Source organism: Panthera leo, chromosome E3 (genome assembly GCF_018350215.1).
Source record: "Panthera leo isolate Ple1 chromosome E3, P.leo_Ple1_pat1.1, whole genome shotgun sequence".
NCBI classification, from domain to species: Eukaryota; Metazoa; Chordata; class Mammalia; order Carnivora; family Felidae; genus Panthera; species Panthera leo.
In genome coordinates this window covers 25,134,600-25,154,243 of record NC_056694.1, presented here as the reverse complement: position 1 = coordinate 25,154,243, position 19,644 = coordinate 25,134,600, and the positions used below count along the sequence as shown (strand labels likewise).

The window sequence follows — 19,644 nt, the reverse complement described above, 5'->3', positions numbered from 1 at the left end:
ACACACGCACACACACACACACGCACACACACAGATACAATCAGGAAGACCCAAAGGGGCAGCAAATTCACATGCATAACTAGTATACACACATACAAAACCCAGATATACATAGACACTCCCATATGGACACACATGTCCCCGAAAACGTACATAATGGGCAGGGGCTTTTGAAAAATGCGGTCACACGGGATGTCCATTGTGATCTATCAGGGGCTCAGGCCTCTGATTGGTGGAGAGAGGGTATACAGCATCCGGATTGCTATGGCAACGCTCAAACAGGTGAAGACCTGGACGGAGAGGGATCTTTCTCTGCTCCATCTTTTCCTGACAGTTTACTTAACCGGTTACTTGTGTCTTTCTCACCTAGTGATTTACTGATCTGTTGACCTACTAACCTTTCTAACCCTCCTCCCTCCCCTCGTGTACTTGATCATTCCTGGTACTGTCCCTGACTCCTTTCTACTCCTGACACACCCCCCTCCCCAATCCCACCCCTATTTAAATCCAACCCCAACCTCAGTTACCACTCCGCCCCCTTTCCCACCCCCTCCCTTCCCCTCCCACCCCCACCTCCTCTCCACCTCCATCTGCACCTCCTCTCTGGCGCCCCAGCTCCCCCTGAAAGGACTAGGACATAATGGTTCAGACGCTGTTTTTCTGTATCTTCTTACTTGGGTATCCCGGTTTCCCAAACACGAATGTGAGTACACATCCTATATCAGTGGTTTCTTCCTTATTTATTTATTTATTTATTTTTCCCGACTGTGGTTAAAAAACAGCTTTTTCATAGAATCCTTGATGAGAACTCGGTTCTTTGTGAAAACCGAGGACCTCAGGGCCAAGGTTTCTTGACCAGCTTGTTCTGGCCACAACTGTCCACATCAAGTTGTGGATCCTGTCTGGGCCTCTTGGTACAAAAAGAGTAGCATTGACAGGATGGAAACCTGAGCTTCATAGTGTCAAGAAAGAAGGACCTGTGAAGATCCTAAAAGCCACTGAGATCTTTGTCTTAAATAAGGGGCCTGTATGATGTTTGAATTATACCTCATTAAAACTGTTTCTAAAAATGTCAGAAACATTTAATAGGCACTATTTAATAGTATTAACAGTATTTCATAGTGTTAGACTGGCTCCTGGAAGTCCTGTCAAGATCCTGCTCCAAGCTTTGTAAGTTTACAGTCCATCTTATATGTAGTTTGTTTTCCTATCAGCGCATTGTTCATATTTGTGAAGTTTGGTAGCCCTGGGAACAGTGGTATCTGAAGCATTGGTGTTGGTACTAGAGAGTTAAAAAGTGAAATGTCCTTTGTGCTCTGTGCTTTCTGGTTTGTTCGCTTTTAGGATCTTGTGAATCAGCCCTCTCCCTCTGGTCTTGGAGGCTGCTGCCAAGAATTGTGTGTTCAAACAGGTTGATTAGAGCTCAACATCAATGAAGTGGCCTCACCCTGCTTGGACATTTATAATAGGACAATCACTATGAGTGAAGTGATCAGGAAGTGAATGAATTCTTGTCCTTTCTTTAGCCAAATATGTGCAGAGTGTCGAGGTACTCAAACCAAAAAAGGTCTCGAATGTCCTTACGATTGTCCAACTATAAAGAAATACCTGGTTCCCAGTGTGAATGTTTCATTCTATCATTAAAAAGAAAAACCTGTACTCCCAGGAGCCTGAGACAGAGAGACAGGGAACACCCATAGAGAGAAGTAGATTTCTTTAGATTAGCACGCACCAGATTCTTAGAGAGGGATCTACAAAGTCCCAAGTCAGGAACAACCTAAATTGAGGCAGAATCCTCCTACATGAATACCTCCAGTCAAAACAGAATCTATTCTATTTCTTTTGAGTCTATGAAGGAGGAAATTTCTTGGTTCTGTTTATTGGAAATTCCCCCCTCTACCTAGAATGTATCTCACAGATCAGTTCAGCTCTCTCTCCCTCCCTCATCTCTGAATTCGTCCATAAACTAACTTGTCTTGCATCTCCCACCTCCACCTAGTCATGGCCGTCTGTGAGACCCTGGCGTTATTGACCCCATTGGATCTAATCTAGTTAAGATTAACTACTGATATCAGCTTCCATATAGCTGCCAGAGGTATCAAGAGTGCCCAGGACTTAGCATGTTTACCATTCGTGTCAAGATGGGCTCTGTCTGTGGTGCATTTGATCCCCATGATCAATCATTGAGCGGACAGCTCCTGCTTTCTTTTAGACAGTGGCCACTCAAAGACAGTGTACATTTCCCACCAGCACACATTTTAGTGACCTCAGTTCTGAGAGCTGAAGATACAAATGGTACACATTTTGGAGGCTGCTTTCTAGAGAGATTTATTGGCACAAAATTAAAGTTTGGTATGTGAATTAGTATGAATTGCATTGTGAGTGTATTTTCTCCTAAATACTGGTAAGCCTAGTTTTAGTAAAATGATATGTGTCCTGTTGTTTTGGTGAGCATATTCAGGACTTTTGTATTCTTTTAGAAAGTAATTTTCATAGTAGCTATTGATTGATTTAGGTTCAACACTATGAAATAGGAACTTGACTTTATTGTATTGGCTATTTGGAGATGTGTGTTCAAATAACTTAAAATCTCATAGATTTCATCAAAATAGACAAGATCACCTGATTATGCCAATCTTTATTTACTTCAGAAATCTGACAACCTGAGCTGTGATTCAGATTCAAAGTAAACCTTGAAAGTAAAATCTCATGAGGCACCTGGATAGCTCAGTCAGTTGAGCATCTAACTCTTCATTCTGGCTCAGGTCATGATCTCATAGTTTGTGAGTTTGAGCCCAGCATCAGGCTGTGTGCTAACACCGTGGAGACTGCTTTGGATTCTCTGCCTCCTTCTCTCTCTGTTCCTCCCCCACTCTTTTTCTCTTTCAAAAATAAACATTAGAAAAAGAAAACCTCCGTGTTTTTAGAAACTAAACAGTAATGTAGAATTTATTTTTGCTGGAATAATCCCATATTATTATAATAACAGCTTCCCATCTCTCTCAGTCATATCCATATCTGTAAACATCTGGCTCTATAACAATCTCCTTTGAACCTCTAGTACATTTTCATTGTTACTTCCTCCCATCCTTCTATAAACTTTGGTGTATTTTTGGAAATGTTCCAAAGTATTTTATCCAGGTACTTCACGAATGTACAACAGAGGTCATTTACTTCTTGTCTACTAAAAGTTTGTGTTTATTTTTTTTAATTTTGTTTTTTTTTTCAATTTTAAGTTGGCTGATAAATTCTTAAGTTCTGCTAACTATTTAAAAATTGTTCCAGTGTGTTTGTCAGCACTATAAAATTTCTAAGATGGCCTATTAGATTTTCCCAACAGCTGCAGTGTGGTATAACTTATGTATAATAACAAGACCTTTGTAAAGATTGCAGTTTGTTGATATGTGATATAGATAAGAAGCAATGAAACCATCGCCATAGTAAGTAAACACAGTCATCACTCCCACAAGTTTGCCCCTGCTCCTTTGTAAGCCCTGTGTTCGCCCTGTCCTTCATGAGGAGGCATTTGAGAGATGTGCTTATCACCTCCTGGAGGCTGGTTGAAGGTTTATAAAGATGATTCTTTGTAACAGATATTATAAATGTCTTTGATATTCCTCATTGTCTCAAATATTATTTCAGCTTGTCCATATTGTGGCTGGCCGTTTCCCTTTTGGCTCTCGTGTATTTGGGATTCTGTGGAAGCTTACCATTATTACTGCCACCCTTGCAATTTGTGCATGTCTGGTTTACCTCTGGAGAGTTGTCCTTGCTGTGAGTATACTAAAGTACCTTATAGATAGGCTTGTAATCATCAGTAAGCAGAAATTTTTTTTTTTTTTTTTTTGGTAAGCACAAATTTTTAACTAGACCTTTTGTATGCATTCAGTATTTCAAATTTTCCTTTAAGCACTGCGTTCATTGCAGCCACAAATTGTAATAATTCCAATGTTCATTATCATGTAGATGGAAATATTTTTAAAATTCTGTGAATTGTCTTCTTTAACCCACTTCTTTTACAATATCTCTATTCTATCTCTATTCTATATCTTCTCTTAGAATATCTCTAATATTTTTTTGTAGTTTTCCACCAGTCTTTCTGTTATTGATGTCTAGCTTGCATTTGTGTTCTGAGAACATATTGTCTATGATTTTGTTGACTTTAAGTTAAGATGTATTTTCTGACCCTGAATATGGTCCATGTCAGTGAATGTTCTATGTGAGTTTGAGAAGAATGTGTAGTTGTCTATTGTTGAAGTGTTCTACAGATGGTAATGCCATCCAGGTGACTGATGATGCAGTTCAGTCCAACTGTGTTCTTAAATTTGAATGTCTGTGTGCTCAAACTGTCAATGACTGATAGAGGGTATTGAATTCTTTCAGCCATAATAATGTGTATGTCTGTTTCTCCTAGCAGTTGTATCAGTTTTTGCCTCATGTATTTTGACACTCTGTTGTTAATGCATGCACATTAAGGATTATGTTTCCCTGGAGAATTAAGCCTTTATTATTGACCTCAGTATGTCCGATAATTTTCCTTACTTTGTAGAATGTTTTGAAAGATAATTTCAGTAGCCACAGAATTCTCGGTGATGGGTTCTTTTCTTTAAACACTATAAACATTTCATTCTTCTTGATTGCATGGTTTCTGAATTCTGAGTATTTTTTTTTTCCTGGTTCCCCTTGGGTACGGTGTTATTTCTCCCTTCTCCCTGTAACTCCAGCCCTCAACACTTCCCCTTACCTTCTTCCAAATTGTTTGTTTTCAGTTTTCTGTAGATTGAATTCTATATGTCTAGGGGTAGTTTTTTGTTGTAGTTGTTGTGGTGGGTTTTTTTTTGGGGGGGGGTGGGTATTTATCCTGCTTGGAATTCTTTTAGTTTCCTGGATCTGTGGTTTGCGACTATCATTAATTTTGGAAAATTCTCATGGTCATTTTCACTTCAAATGTGTCTTCTTTTCACTTCTTCTCCAGGTATTCCCATTTTGTGTATGTTACACCTTTTGTAATTGTCCCACTGGTCTTGGATGTTCTGTGTTGTATTTTTAATTATTTTCTTTGTGTTTCTGTTTCAGATGTTTCTACTCGATATTTCCTTCTGCTTGTTGAGTCTTTCCTCAGCTATGTTGTGTGTGTTAATATATCCACAAAGGCATTTCTTATTTCTGTTATGGTGTTTTTGATTTCTAGAACCAAAATCTCTTGGATCCTAGAGTTATCATCTCTGTGCTCACACTCACCACCTCTTCTTGCATACTGACCACTTTTCCCATTAGAGTTATTCTCCTATTAATCAGAGCAGTTGTAAATTCCCAGCCTGATTATCCCAACATCTCTGCCATAGGAAATATGAGTCTAATGTTTGCATTGTGTGTTCAAAATATGTGGCTTTTCCTTTTAGGGTACCTTGTAAGTGTTTTTGAGAGCTGGGAGTCACATCCTTATTTAAAGAAACTGAGGTGAATAGGCCTTGAGTGTGAAGTTTTGTCTTTACCTGGCTAGGTTTTAGGCTGAGCTTACTCCCCTGTGAGACAGGAAGGAGGAAGAGCACTGTAGTTGAGTATTTCCCTTCATCTGCATTGCTTGTGTTTAGGGAAACCCCCATTAGGTTTTGGAGAAATAGTTTCTCTTGAGGGCAGGCCTTCTAAGGAAGAACAGAATACCATGAGTTTATGTCTAAATGGCTATTTTTCCTCTTTCCTGCCAATTTAGAAATCTTTCCCCTCATAAAGAAAGTATAAATATTATGTATTTGTAAGTCCATCTCTGTTTCCATTTCCCCTGCTTAGGAAAGGAAACATGTGATGTTAAAGACTATCCATGGTTTTCTATTTGCCCTCCATAGATACACTTTCCTATAACAACATTATTATGACTTGCTTTTTGATAACACATTGATATTCCAATATCCTGGCAAGATGTTGGGGCTAGCTTCAGCCCCATTTAAAACTTTTGAGTAGGGATAGGCATTCTAGAAGTCAGGAAAATGTGTCTTTACCTTTTGTGAAAGTAGAGTCTGGCCTAGATTTTACTGAGCTATAATTCACCAGGGGATAACTCGGGTCTGGGTGTTATTGGATCCCCAAGACCAGGTTCTTGAGTCTCAGTGTCCTAGGAATGAACACTGAACTCAAGGGAAACAAAGCAGGTAGAGTTTATTAGAGATAGCTCGTATACAATGGTGCCAACAAGAAAGAGGCATATCGCTCCCTAAAGGGGTAGTGTGCCAGGCTTATAAAGGCACTTTTCCAAAGAGTGAGGGGCTGGGAGTGGGGAAGCATCCTTTAGTCCCACAGTCATTATCTTGTGGTTGTTACTTTTCAGTGGACACAAGACCATCACAGGATGGTTTTCCATGGTTGACATTCTTTTAGGGCTCCTAGGAAACAGAAATACTTGTGCAGTCAGGCTTTAAATTATTACTTCTAATTTTGCCCAGACAACCATTACTCCCTAATACCTGTGATCTCGCTTTTGTTCACGTTTCCAGAAGGAGGTATGGAAGCTTTTAACCCTTGCCTCAGACCACTGCCTCTACACGAGTGAAGTTCCTTTTGTTTTTCTTATACCTTCTTATGGGGAGCACTTTTTCCTTTTTTTTTTTTTTTTGAAATGTTAGCCATCTTTTCTTTTGTTGCCTGTGCTGCTTCTCTAGTCATGTTCCACTCTCTTTCTCATTTGATGGCTTTTGTTTTTGGAAGACCCTCTGTTTTTAGTGATCTAGGAAAATCATAGCACCTGACATGTTGTAATTGTTTATTGATTCAGAGAACAGCCAACTCTGTACGATTTCAGAAAGCTTTCTAGAGAATGAAAGAGGCATATCTTACTACAAAGGTTTTCCTTTTCTTTCCTCTTCCCTTCCTTCCTCCTTCCCTTCCCTTCCCTTCCCTCCCCTCCATCTCTCCCCACCCCCCCCACCGTGGGTCTCTTTCTTTATTTCTCTCTCCCTGTCTCTCTCTCTCTCTCTTTCTTTTGGACTTTCAAATGATCCTAGGTTCTGGATTTCAGTGTGGATATTGGGTTTGACTACAAGAGAAAAAAATCAGACAAATATTTTATTTATATAATTTTAAAACTGTCTGCATTATGCACTGACAAAATTGAATACGTTGATGTTCATGGAATAGAATGTAAATCTATTTTTTAGTGAAAATAAGCCGTGAATCTTTATGCTTTTATCAGAAATGGTTTATAAGGAATCATGAACTAAATATGAAATTCTAATTTTTGCTTATATTTAATATTATGAATTCATTATGCTGAACAAAATGATCATTGTAATTTCATTGGTTTACGTTTAATATTTTATCAGAAAGAATACGTTTTTACTAATAATATGTTTGACCTCAAACTTATTTTGTTTCTTCCTCTCTCAGATAGAGCCTCCAGTATATCAAGGTAAGATTTAAGGTTTTAGTATTCTTTGTAAGTTTTTTTCAGTACTGGTGTTTGATGTGGGTTTTAATTTTTTAACTAGGGATAAATATGGTAACTTCTGATGTCTAATTGACTTGTTAACTCTTGAAAATCTTTCTCTTCCCTGTTTGGAGGCTAAGTGACACTGTGGAAGGATTTGGCATCTCTTAAGAGACCAGGGGAGGAAAACATCATAGGAGGAAGGAGAACAGGATGAGTGTAATTTTGCATAGAAATGGTTAGGAAACAAGTGATGATATGAGTCTGAGGTTTGGAGTGAGTACTTTGCCCACTGACACCCACATGTCAGATAATGTGTCTCTGCTGCTAATACAGTGGGATTATTCGATGTCACCAGTTTGGTAACAACCTTAGAAATTGTTTTATCTCTTTTTAGTTAATTTACAGCAAATAACTGAAAAGATCAACACAGTGAAGAAAGAAAACAGAGAGCTGGCTGAAGCAATATCCATTTGGGAACAGAAGGTAGCATTGCCCTTTCAAATATTCTTTGTGTGATTTTATTTCAGTTATTTCACCTCTGGTAGTTCATCCTACTGACCTAGTTCATGTGTTGTAGAAACACTCCCAATTCAAGACAAGCTTCACAAATGTAAAGAACTACCTCTTTATTAGTGAAAGGAATCACACATTTAGAGATAGGTTTATCTACCATGATGCTATTTTTGAATTCTGATTCCTTTTTCATATGTTTTATATGTAGATCAATGAATCAAAGATACGTCTTCAAGAAGCTGAGAGAAGAAGTAACATTCACTCTGCTGAAGCTCCTAAATTGAAAGTAAGAATCCCATGGAGTGCCCGGGTGGCTCAGTCAGTTGAGAATCCGACTTTGGCTCAGGTCATGATCTCACAGTTCCTGAGTTTGAGCCTTATGTGGGGCTCTGTGCTGACAGCTGGGAGCCTTGAGCCTGCTTCTCTGTGTGTGTGTGTGTCTCCCTCTCTCTGCCCCTTCCCCACTCGTGTTCTGTCTCTTTCTGTCTCTCAAAGATGAATAAACGTTAAAAAATAAAAATAAAAAAAAAGAAAGTAAGAATCCCTTCTTTGCCTGGATTGCATTCTTAAAAACACCAGTAAAATAATGAATTATTATTGCTCATTCAACATGTTTTGTTGAAGGAGCACATCAAAAAAAGTTGAGCACTTGATTTAAAATTTAAATGACACCCTTCAAAGTGCACTTGCTACCTTGCAATCAGAGAGAGAGAGGAATGTCAAGAATCCACAAGTGATGAGTTGGCTGCTGAGTTTTACTGTAACTTGGCTTTGGAGGCTTTTTATTCATTGGGTGAGGTGAGCACAGCATATTCTTCTGCTGTTTACCACAGTAGAGGGTGGGCCTCTGGGAGCCAAACCTCCATCCTCACAAGGACCTGGAATTTCACTTAGGACCACCCTGAGGAGTTTTGCTATTTCAAGGACTAGCAAGTGTCTTTTATTTTCATAGCTGGGTAATTACCACCTCATTCAGCCCTGCCCTCCCAAGATATGGAGAAAATCCCCCAAGACAGTTGAGAGATGAAGGGCAATAGCCAAATTGTATACTGCCCTCCTCCCTTAATGCTGAACAATGTTCAGTGTGAATATTCCCCTAAGAAAGCCATTTGTGAGCTCTTTGACTTGAACTATATTCCATGTTCTTTGCCTTCTCATGGTTATATTTATGCTTTGGGATCTTTCTTTGTTGCCATGCATAGTCCTGCTGTGTTAGGTACACTCACATTGTTATGCGGTCATTATTTCTTGAATGTCTTTTTTTCACATCTGTCTTAAAGTCACAAGATGCAAACGGTCAATTTGAGGATCCAGAACTGAGAGCCGTGATGTCCACTAACTGTGAACTGGAAGGTATGTTGTCTGTTGGGGAGAAATGCCCATATGGTGGCAATGGGTTTGCTTTGGGAAGGGAAGGAATAGCTTCCTGCCTTCGTGGTACTTGCCCTTTTCCTGTCACCCCAAAACCAAGTCTCATGTCGTGTGCACACACAAAAATAAAGTTCATTTTTTGACAGAAAGTAAAAAGGCCCTGGAGGACAAGTGTAATGCATTGAGGTCTGCGAAAGCAGTCGAGGAAGCCAAAGTCAGACAGTTGAAGGAGAAAGCAGGCATCCTGGAAGAACGCTATGAAGAAAGAAAAGTGGCTATAGAAAAGTAAGATGTTCATGTGATAAGAGTCCCAAGTACTGTTGTATGAAGGAATGTGGTGGCCAGTATAGGTAAATGTATTTCTTTTAGAATTGGATCCAGAGTATTTTTGCCAAATGCATTCAGTAGAATTGTGCCTGCCCTTCCTACCTTGCTTTCTGGAACCTGCATTTTCATTTCTGTCCTTACTGCTTGCCACACATTGTTGTGTCATGTACCTAGGGTGGACGAGGGAAGGCATTAATCACATTGATACCTGGATTCCCTCTGGATCCATTTACATTGTCCTATAGGTTTCAATCCCATCACATTGTCCTATCAGCCGGGAATTAGGTCATCGTTGTTCAGCACCAGACTTGGGTCAAAAATATCTATGGGAAAAATGGAATTATCTTGCTGTAGACACAATGGACAGTGGTTTGGGATGCCATCAGTACTGGATGCCTTCATCCAGTCTGCAAGTGAGATTTGCATGAAGTGTGTCTCATGGGTTCATTACAAATTTGGTGCACCACTCACATGTTTCCTCTTTTGTCCAGTATTTTCTTTTGTTCTCAGGAGGAGATCAGGGACCTTAAAGTCCCTCATTCACATTGAAAAGTAAACTCTTCCTTCTCTTCCCTGAGACTCAGCTTTGTGTTAGTCCTTCTCACACCTGGGGTGGGGGCTTCTCTGTCTCACTTACATCTTGTTTTTGTTAATTTGTAAGCTCTGACCACCTCTCTATCTTTACCCCCTCACAACAGAGCCACTACATGACAGCCACAGACCAGAAAGCATTTGCTGAAGGACTGCCTGAGAGGCCAGAAGGAAATGCATGTGCCTTTCTCCGTCTAGTGCTTTTGCTCATTTTCTAAGAGTCTTTCAGTTTTGCATGTGATTCTTGAGTATATCCAGTGCCAAGTTGAAACCCTTTAAAGCAACACCATGAACTAAGTAGTCTGAGGGCAGCACAGCAAACCAGACTTTTGAAGCATTGCCTTTTGCTGCCTTCACTATCAATAAACTCCGTCTTGTTAAAGACTGGATTGACTCCATGAAGTTGATAGTTTTCCGTCTGAAATCTATTTCCTGGAGATAACAGCCTGACTGTGGGACAGTTCACATCATGTTATATTTCAGTAGATACTGCCACTTTAAGATTGGCCTTTTCCTCCACCAGGATCTTTGAAGGAAGAGGCAGGGGTTACACTCCTGTAACTCCTGTGTGGGAGTGATTTGCAATGCTGGTGAAACCATATCCTGGAAGGCTATCTTCCATACTGAGTGTCTGTGTCCGGGTACAACTTTTGGACTGAGACTCAGTGCATTGCCCCATGGAGGTATAAGGCAATGATGATCCCCTGCTTCATCCTAATGGGTATAGCCGGTCAGGCATAGTTTTTCACGTTGAACTGAAATGAGCCTTCACCATCTCGAACAAAAGACCAACTCTAGGAAGGCACAAAGTGCAATGTTATTTGATGACTTTATGATGAAGGAGTAGAAGCAGAGAACTCGAAAGACCGCTCTGATTGCAGGTGACTTGGCAGCAGACAGGGGTTGATTTTTCTTTAACCTTAAATGGGGTCTTCATTTCTCTGATTGTGTTGTCAGTCTGTGCATCAATGGGAGGACAGTGTAGGCATATTTGAATCTAGGCCTTCAAGAGAGCTGGGAAGTTAAAAGGCAGAATTTCTGGACCTTGGCTCCTGGACTATGTATATATCTTTCTCATCCTAGAAAGCTGGATACGATGAACTGTGAACTAGCTGCAGTGAAGAATCAGATGGCAACTGCAGAAGAAAATCTGAAAATAGCTACAGAGGAAATACACAAGTGCAAGTGAGTTCAGATACTGATCAGCAGAGGCTCATGAAACCCCTGTTCATTTCTTAGTTTGAACCTTGGTACAATGGGTGGACTCCACGAACGAAGTATACAAACGCAAATTCAGAGGACATATCTATAGGGAATTAACAGATAGAAAAAGATAACTATTAGAAAGAGTAAAACAGTTAAGTTACTAAACATTTCCACATCTCCAGTGCTGGCCTGACCATGTGGAAACTTCATCCATGCCAACATTCCTGAGGGGTGGTGTCACATGTCATAATCTATAGGAAAGCAGTTTGTTATAAGATGAAATCATACCCATCAACATGGTAGTGCCATTTGATGGCCTTGGTCTTTGCAACCCTGGGAAACATGGTGAGTACAAAGTTAAAGGAGAATAGAGCTTTATGATGAAAGGCACTTGTCATATGATGAAAGATTGAAAATGGGAAGGAATTCTACAAACTCTGAACTCTGTAGGCAGGGAATAATGAGTAAGGAAAGGATGGAACAATCACTTTGGTCCTACTGTACATTTATAATTATGTGAAAAGTGTTTCATGTGTAAGGATAAATTGTATTAGGAGACAGATATGAAGTTGATGGGAACATGGGCAGATTATTTAAAATCCTGCGCAATATTAGGCCTTATTTGACGAAAGCAATTGTAACTCACAGGCAACAAATTGAACAAACACGAGAACAGCTGCGACAGAAAGAGCTCACCTTCAGACACCAGGTAACTTGAATTCTGCGTGACGTATTAAACCCTTAGCACCTCATGCTGGTGAGTGTAGTGGCCCTTGGAATCCCTAAACACGGGCTTTTCGGTGTTGGCTTTTTCAGATCGCAGTTTATGAGGAGAATGCTCAGCACAACTGGGTAAGTGTTTTCTTTTTTTCCTCCTCTGTCTCTTTGGTGCACAGTCTGGCATGACTGAAGGTGGATGTGTTTTTCTCCCCCAGATCAAGACTCAGATCTGGGAGAGGGAGATGGCGGAGGAGAGGAGGGAGGTGGCCCACTTGAAACACAGGTGGGTGATCTTGACATGTGTTTTTAATGGTGTGTCGAGGGATGACAGTTGTGCTGTTTAGTGTCTTGTAGAGGACGTGGTGTTGCAACTCTTATGGAAGTCCATTCTTTTTCTGTATCCAAGACTGGACATGATGGAAGGAAAGAGGCTGCTTGAGGGATACATGAGGCAGAAACCAATGCCTGGAAGACCACAGACCCAGAACCCTCCAAGGAGAGGTAAGGAGCACATGGTGATGGGCAGCAACCTAATTCCTTCTGTGCAGCCTGTTCCTGGGGCCTGGAAAGAATCACAAGCACTAAGGACATCAGGTTGTCTGAAGGGGTGATAGGAGGGTGCCCCAGGCAGTGGGGCACTTGTCCCTGTGACTTGTGGAGCTTATGCCCCTCCCCCAACTGCAGACCCTCCCGCCTCCTCCAGCATCCCCTAACTAAAGAGATGAGTCTGGAGGGGTGACATGCCATCATGTCACATGGCACATAGGCCTCCTCCTTCTTCCTACCTTGACTCAATTTTATTTTAGTTTTTGGGGGGAGAAGGTCATTTATTTACTATTTTTTATGTTCCTTTATTTTTGTCTTATTTTTTCTGAACCATATTTCCTACATTCCTAAGTTCAGGTTCCATATAGCTTAGTCCCCTGATGCTATCAGTGCAAGTGTGAAGCTTCAGTGCTAAATTCCCACAGTTTTACTTTTCTCATTAGTATAATATCAGTCAAGTATATTTCTATTCGGAAATAGTTACATAATACCTGCTCACATGTGGAAGGCAGCTTATAGATAAGCTGGAAGATTGAACAATTCGCCTGGAGCCAGAAGAAACACACCCATGCTCTTCTGTGGAGGGTTTTTTGATGTTATCCCAATCAGTACTCTCATTTTTATTCTTATCTGTAATGAGATGGTGAGTTATTACCCCTAATGTACATTGAGAAATGGCTATTTTGGTGACGCTTTCCAGATTTCTATTTGAACTGACCTGTTGCAAGTTATTTGACTAATTATGAAGAACACGAACCAGGGCCCTATGGTTTCTTCATTAACAAGATGGGATGGATCTCCCTTTATCTTTGGGGTCACCTAAGGCTTTGTGGGTTACTCTCTGCCTCTCCTCATGGTCTGAAGTGTGGGGAAAAGTTTAAGATGTCACAAAATGTGGTGTTTGTTTGAATTCTGCACAGCCTATTAAAATCGGAATAAACCTCCATCCCTTCTAGAGCCTTTAGCCGATCCAGAAGCTGGTGTCGCTCCGGTAAGTTACAACAACAAACACTCTACCAAAAATGCAGAAAAGGACAAGGTAAATGCTGGGGCCATTTTCAGTTGTAAGTCTGTTGGGAAACCCTCTTTTGCAGTACAGCAGGCTCTATGGCCTTTTCCCTTTTCTTGTGTGTTGTGTGATATGTCTGCCTGTTTCTGTTTTCCAAATGCACAGCCTTAACCCAAGAGTCTACAGGCTCCTCTCTTTGCAGCCTGTCATCGTTTTCTGGAACGGTTAGTAGCCAAAGGAACTTAGAGGTTGAGGGACCTATGGCTTTTCTCATGTGTTCTGGAGATAACACCAGGGAGATACACTGCACTCCATACTAAAGTCTCTAGGCTTGTTGACTACTACTATACCTCCTCTCTGTGGGATCAGTGTTGTTGTTGTTTTCCTCTTAATGGTCATGTGATTAACATGTTAAAGCTATTTGTTAATTGGAAATGCGGAAAGACTTCCCTCTATCTTTACATTGTGTGCCTTGTACAACTTAGAATGCACAAAGTCATTGTCATAACTCACCACCTTCACCACCTTCACGTCTTTGTTGGTAAATGAACTGTTGGGAATCCTTTAAAATGTATCTTAGGTAAAAATATTCTGAACACGAGGTCCTTCAGTTGTGTTCATAGGAGCAGGTTCTGTTTGTCTCCAATCAGCGTTAGAGCTGATACCATCACTCATGACACATCCATGGAAATTTACACCAAAATCAAAACACATTTGCATTAATTCTGTTACAGGAATTTCAGCCTCTTTTTTTCCATAGGGTATATATTACTCTGTGTCTTGTACTGTGCTCAAAATCAGAATTCCTTATGAATTCAGGTAAACACATGTGGGCTTAGTAGTCGTTGATAAGTAATATGTTCCTCACAGCAAACACTTTCTCAGTTCCCCTGCAAGACTCCAGGCGTCCCCAACTCCCCAGTGGTGTTGTGGCCTTTGACAGCAGTTCCAGAGAGGGAAGACCCCTTTCGTAGGGAGGGAAGCCGAGGGGACAAAATAAGGAGCCGGCAGGAAGAACTTTTCGCCAGTAGTAGCTGTGATTTCGTGTGCAGAGAATCAGGTGTTTATTTGCACTCAATTTTTTTGTGTGTTTGGAATATGCCAAAACCAGAGCTTCTATAGTCACTGTAGTGGAGGGATGCAGGGTGATCCTGGACATAGATGTCTGACTGTCTGGAATATGCTACTTCATTAGATTGGAATTACTTCTTTGATTCCTCTAAAATGAGATCATTTTGTTCTACATTCTAAGCCATGGGCAGGGACATGTGGTGACCGTAGTTTAACCTCCAGCATTTATTTGCCTAAGCTGTAGGCGGTACCCAGTGGGAGAGATGGGGTTTTCAGGTACTGATGCTACTCCCTTGGATCCTGGTGGCTGAGAAGTTGGCAGGTGCTGACATATTCTTCTGTGGGTTTCAGCTGTTTTTGGTATTGGTTGTCTTGTCTGCTATATGCACATAGCTGTCACTTCTCTTCTGCAGGGCAGCGTGGATCCATGGGGACCTCCTCTGTTAACTGGAAGATTCTGCACACCCTACCCTAGAGGTCCCCCCATGGGCTATAGGGCATGTCCACCTCCTGAACCTTGGTGGCCCTGGGGACCACCCCGGACCTCTCTACCTACACCGCGTGGTAAGATGATCTGAGCAGTATGATTTGACTTGCAAAGCACCTTCATCTAATTGTTGTTGTTGTTGAGTCTTGGACAAGGTGCAGAGGTGGTACCACAGACCATTGCAATGCGAGGGAAAAGCGTTTGCCGCCATAACCACATTCCTTGAGTTTCTCTTGATCAACATATCATCTTTGTGTCATTTCCCACACGCTGTGTTGGTACAGGTGTCTCTTGTGGAGATGGAATGGGGCTGTAGACACAAAAGCAGACATAGGGCTTCAGCAGATGTGTGCTATACACAGTCCATGTGCTGGGCTATGGGAGGCATGAGGCTCAGCCTAATGTGTATCTGTCCAGGTGAGCCACCAGCCATCCGTAGTTGTTTGATGAGTTATGAAAACACCTGAGCCAGGGCGTTTATGGGTCTTCATCAAGGTTTAGGGGTGGTTCTCCCCTTTGCCTTGGGATCACCTGAAGCATGTGGGGCTACCCTCTGTATGTGACTTGGGATCTGACTGGGCCAAAGAGTTTAAGATGCTTGAGGAATGAGGGGAGGGTTTGTTTTTTTAATCTCTGCACAATCTCCTCAAATCAGAATAAACCTCCATCCCTTCTAGGGCCTTTTGCAGATCCAGAAGTTGCTCCTGTGAGTGAGAACAACACAGACTCTAAAAGGGCCAAGAAGGATACAGTAAACACCGTGGCCATTTTCAGTAAAACTCTTCTGGGAAACTCTCATTTTTCTGTTCAGTGCTCTCTCCTGGCACTGTGTCTGTTTTGTGTGTTGTATGATACATCTGCTTGTTTTTCTTATTTTCCAAATGCATAACCTTAACCCAAGTGTCTATGGGCTTCTCTATTTTCTGCCTCTCAACTCCTTATAGTAAGTTTAGAAGCCAAACGTATTTAGAGGTGAGGACCTTAGGACTTTTCCAGTGTGTTCCTGGAAATAACCCAAGTAGGATGACCCCACACTCCACCTGGAAGTCTCCTGGCATGCCTCATATTCCCTGGACCTCCTCAATGTGGAATCATTGCTCTTGCTGTTTCTTCCTTTCCTGTTTCTGTCTAGGGGATTAACGTGTTCACAAAATCTAAGGTTATCCTTATGGTTCGAAAATGCAAACTGCCTTCACTCCAACTTATATTTTTGTATGTGTCATTTAGAGTGGTCTTAGACAAACTAAATTTCATACCCATCACCCTTCAGCCTTTTTTTTTTTTTTTTTTTTTTTTTTTTTGTGAATGTGCTGTCCAGAATCCCTTCAGGTGTGCCCTGGGTATAAATACTCTGAACTCTTTTTGTGACATATTTGTCCTAGAAAACATGCACTGGAACATGAGTGGTGAAGAAGAGAAAATCCATAATTACCTGCATTGTAATTCCCCACTGTGTCCTTTATTTGTGTTCCCATGAGCAGGTTCTCTTGTGTCCTGGGTCACTCTTACAGGTGGAACATGGGCATTCACAGCAGAAACAAATGTGCATTTGTGATAATTCTGTTATTTAGAATTTCAGCTCATTTTTTCTAGAGAACACAATTACCTTGCAAATTGTACTGTACTTAAACTGAGAAGTACTTCTGAATTAAAATAAATTAGCTAAGCTTAACTAACATGTATAGATAGGTAGCATGGTTCTCTAAGAATATGCATCCAGATGTTTTTCAGGACCTCAGGATCCCCACCCCTCTATGTGTCTCTGTGCCTGTGGATAGCACTTCTAGAGAGCAGAAGACCCCATTGTCGGGAGAGAAGCAGATTGGGCACAGGCGGGGGCTTAGAGGCAGAGCTTTGAGCCACGAGGGCTATGATTCCATGTGTGGAGCCCGGGATTGTCATTCCTTCCCATTCAGAGGTTCTTCACTTACAAATAAGCAGCCTCTGTGGTGGAGGGGGATGAGAGGTGGCGGGTGATCTTGGACTCAGATGCCTTCCTATTGGGAATATGCTATTTTGTTAATTTGGCATTCACACCATATATCCACTAGGACAAGAGCCTTTGCTGTTCTACATTTGCAGACATGTGAGGACACTAGTTTATCCCCATAGCATCCATTACCCACCCCAAAAGCTGTAAGTGGAAGCCAAAGTATGGATAGAGGCTCCCTGGTGCTGATGCTGCCCTCTTGGAACCTGGTGGGGGGAAAGCTGGCCGGAGATGAGCACTGCTTCTTTGGGTTTCCACTTTTTGCTGGTGTTGATGCTCTGTTCTGTCCTATGAACACCACATTCTTTTCTGTTCTGCAGGCCATTATGGATGCAAGAGGGCCTGGTCCTTTCCCAGGATGGCCTTGCAGGCCCTACCACATGGACCACCCTTCATCACCAGCCAAGGGCTGGGGGCCACCTCCCCCTCCTCCACCAGCTCCTCCACCTACTCCATTTGGTAAGATGACCTGACCTGGATGAGTGACTGGTAAAGCACATGCATCTTCTTCATGAAAGACTTGGTGGGAATGACGTAATGATGGTTCTGAGTCTTGGCAACCCACCTGCAAACCTGGCTGAGGACACTTTCCCATATCTCAAGTTTCTCAGGACTTACATACAAAGGGCTGTGTCATTTCCCTGTAATGCGGTAAGCTATAGGTTTCTCTTGTCAAAAAGAAAGAGGATGTTTACACAAAGGCAGAGGTATCAGAGGTACTGGTGTGTTTTTTACAGACACAATGTTGTGGGTTCTGTGAAGGATGAGGTGCACCCCTAAATTTAGGTGCCTCAGGTGTCCTGTGTGAAATGGGGCACATGCGTTATATGACACAGACCCTGTGATCACCATAATGGAAGCACCAGTGAAGGAATGGGGGAAACTTGAATCACACAGGAATAGAAGGAAAGTTGTGGAAGGTAAGCAGAGTTTGAGGAGGTGTGGAGGAGAGGGTGTTGGGGACAGTAGGTTGGAGTTGGAAGCCATTCCTGGCAGGGCCCACAGCCTGGGCAGGGAGCTTTAGGACAGCAAGAGATCTGCAAAGAACTGCTTCATGGGTGCAAGCACAGTGTACAATGCGGTCATCATCTCCAAAATGTCAACTTTACCGCAGTGCACATAGTTCATAATCTAAATACAGTTTGTTATTTCCCTTGGTTTTCTGAAAGGTCTGGACACGTATGCAAGAATGTGCTGGAGGTTTGGGAAATTAAACTTGGTCTTAGGAAATGCCTAAGTTTGTGTGTCTCAGTGAGACTAAAGGTGAAGACAGGTTGTAGATCAGCTGAGCGTCTTCCTTGGCTTTCAGCCTGAGTCACTCTTAGTGGGGATTCAGGGTTGACCAGAGGCCGCCCCTGCTGGACTCCTGTCACCACACACCTGCATCTGCTGTCGTCACCCTGCCTGCAAGTTTGCATCTCCGAAACTTCCCTCACAATATCCTGAGGCTTTGCCTGTGTTCCTGCTGTCTCATCCCTAATACCAGCTCCCAGGGGAGCCATCTCAGAACCTCAGCTTTGTTGTCTGAGAAACAGGGATAGGGTTGGGTTCTGAGATCAGTATGATGAAGAGGTGACGACCACATAAGGAATTTATAAAATAAATGGGATGAGTGGGCACTCACCCTCCTCAGTGTGTAAATGAATGTATTTCCACACAGAAGCTCATCAAGAGATGTTCATTCAATTCCATTAAACTAAGAGTATACTGCCTGAGGCTGAGAGATTGGCAATCCCTGTTTCAGAAGATACAGCAAAGACCCCTGTGTTTTCCCTATTAGAATCCAGATCCTACTTCACACAGGAGGAAAAGATAACTCTGAGAAAGTGTGCATTCAGGGATCTATATCTAAGACCTGAAGACAATCATCTTCCATTACCGGTAGACACACAGATGCAGCCACACAATTAAGTGTTCATCCAAGGTATATTTTCAAGGACAAAATGCATAGAGGAGAACAGAAGATCCCATTGCTATAACCCAAAATCTCTTTGCCTTTCAGGACAACTTGAAGTTTGAAGAGGACCCTAAACTGTGACCAATAGGCTGTGGCGATGTGATATATTTAGAAAAGTTGTCTGATACGCGTATTTGAATGAATCCTTTCCCTGACCATTCCTGTCCCCTCCATTTTGTCTGTCCTCGTTTCCTGTAATAAACCCATCATAGTTCTGCCTCTGTGTCAGTGTCTGCTTCCAGGAGGACCTACGGTCATTCTATTTCGATGCACACAGTGTGACTCCTGTATACACTGTCACAAACAGGTAGAATCTACAGTAATAGGGGCAGAAGACAAGTCATTATTTGACTGGTATTGACTGCACATGTCCCCCTGGATCCTTCTGGGGTGGTGGACACAACCTTCATGTAGATCTGGTGATGGTTGTGTT

General features: G+C 41.9%; 1 protein-coding gene across 1 annotated transcript; it reads left to right on the top strand.

The window, feature by feature from the left end:
• Nucleotides 1-572: 572 nt before the first annotated feature.
• LOC122209460 (transport and Golgi organization protein 1 homolog) lies at nucleotides 573-19,428 on the top strand. Its single transcript, XM_042921331.1, has 17 exons — nucleotides 573-703; nucleotides 3,643-3,774; nucleotides 7,381-7,402; nucleotides 7,818-7,906; nucleotides 8,145-8,222; nucleotides 9,217-9,289; nucleotides 9,454-9,592; nucleotides 11,309-11,410; nucleotides 12,080-12,140; nucleotides 12,248-12,283; nucleotides 12,367-12,434; nucleotides 12,558-12,652; nucleotides 13,654-13,688; nucleotides 15,191-15,341; nucleotides 15,942-16,015; nucleotides 17,575-17,713; nucleotides 19,257-19,428. Exons 1-17 carry the CDS (start codon nucleotides 641-643, stop codon nucleotides 19,271-19,273), a joined length of 1,374 nt encoding a protein of 457 aa, XP_042777265.1. The 5' UTR covers nucleotides 573-640; the 3' UTR covers nucleotides 19,274-19,428.
• The last annotated feature ends 216 nt before the right edge of the window (nucleotides 19,429-19,644 follow it).

Bases quoted from the DNA above. Each gene is read 5' to 3' on its own strand.
- LOC122209460 (XM_042921331.1), top strand. From the start codon at position 641: ATGGTTCAGACGCTGTTTTTCTGTATCTTCTTACTTGGGTATCCCGGT. The intron at 3,775-7,380 runs GTGAGTATACTA...TTCCTCTCTCAG, and splicing joins TCTGGAGAGTTGTCCTTGCT to ATAGAGCCTCCAGTATATCA. The intron at 9,593-11,308 runs GTAAGATGTTCA...TTCTCATCCTAG, and splicing joins AGAAAAGTGGCTATAGAAAA to AAAGCTGGATACGATGAACT.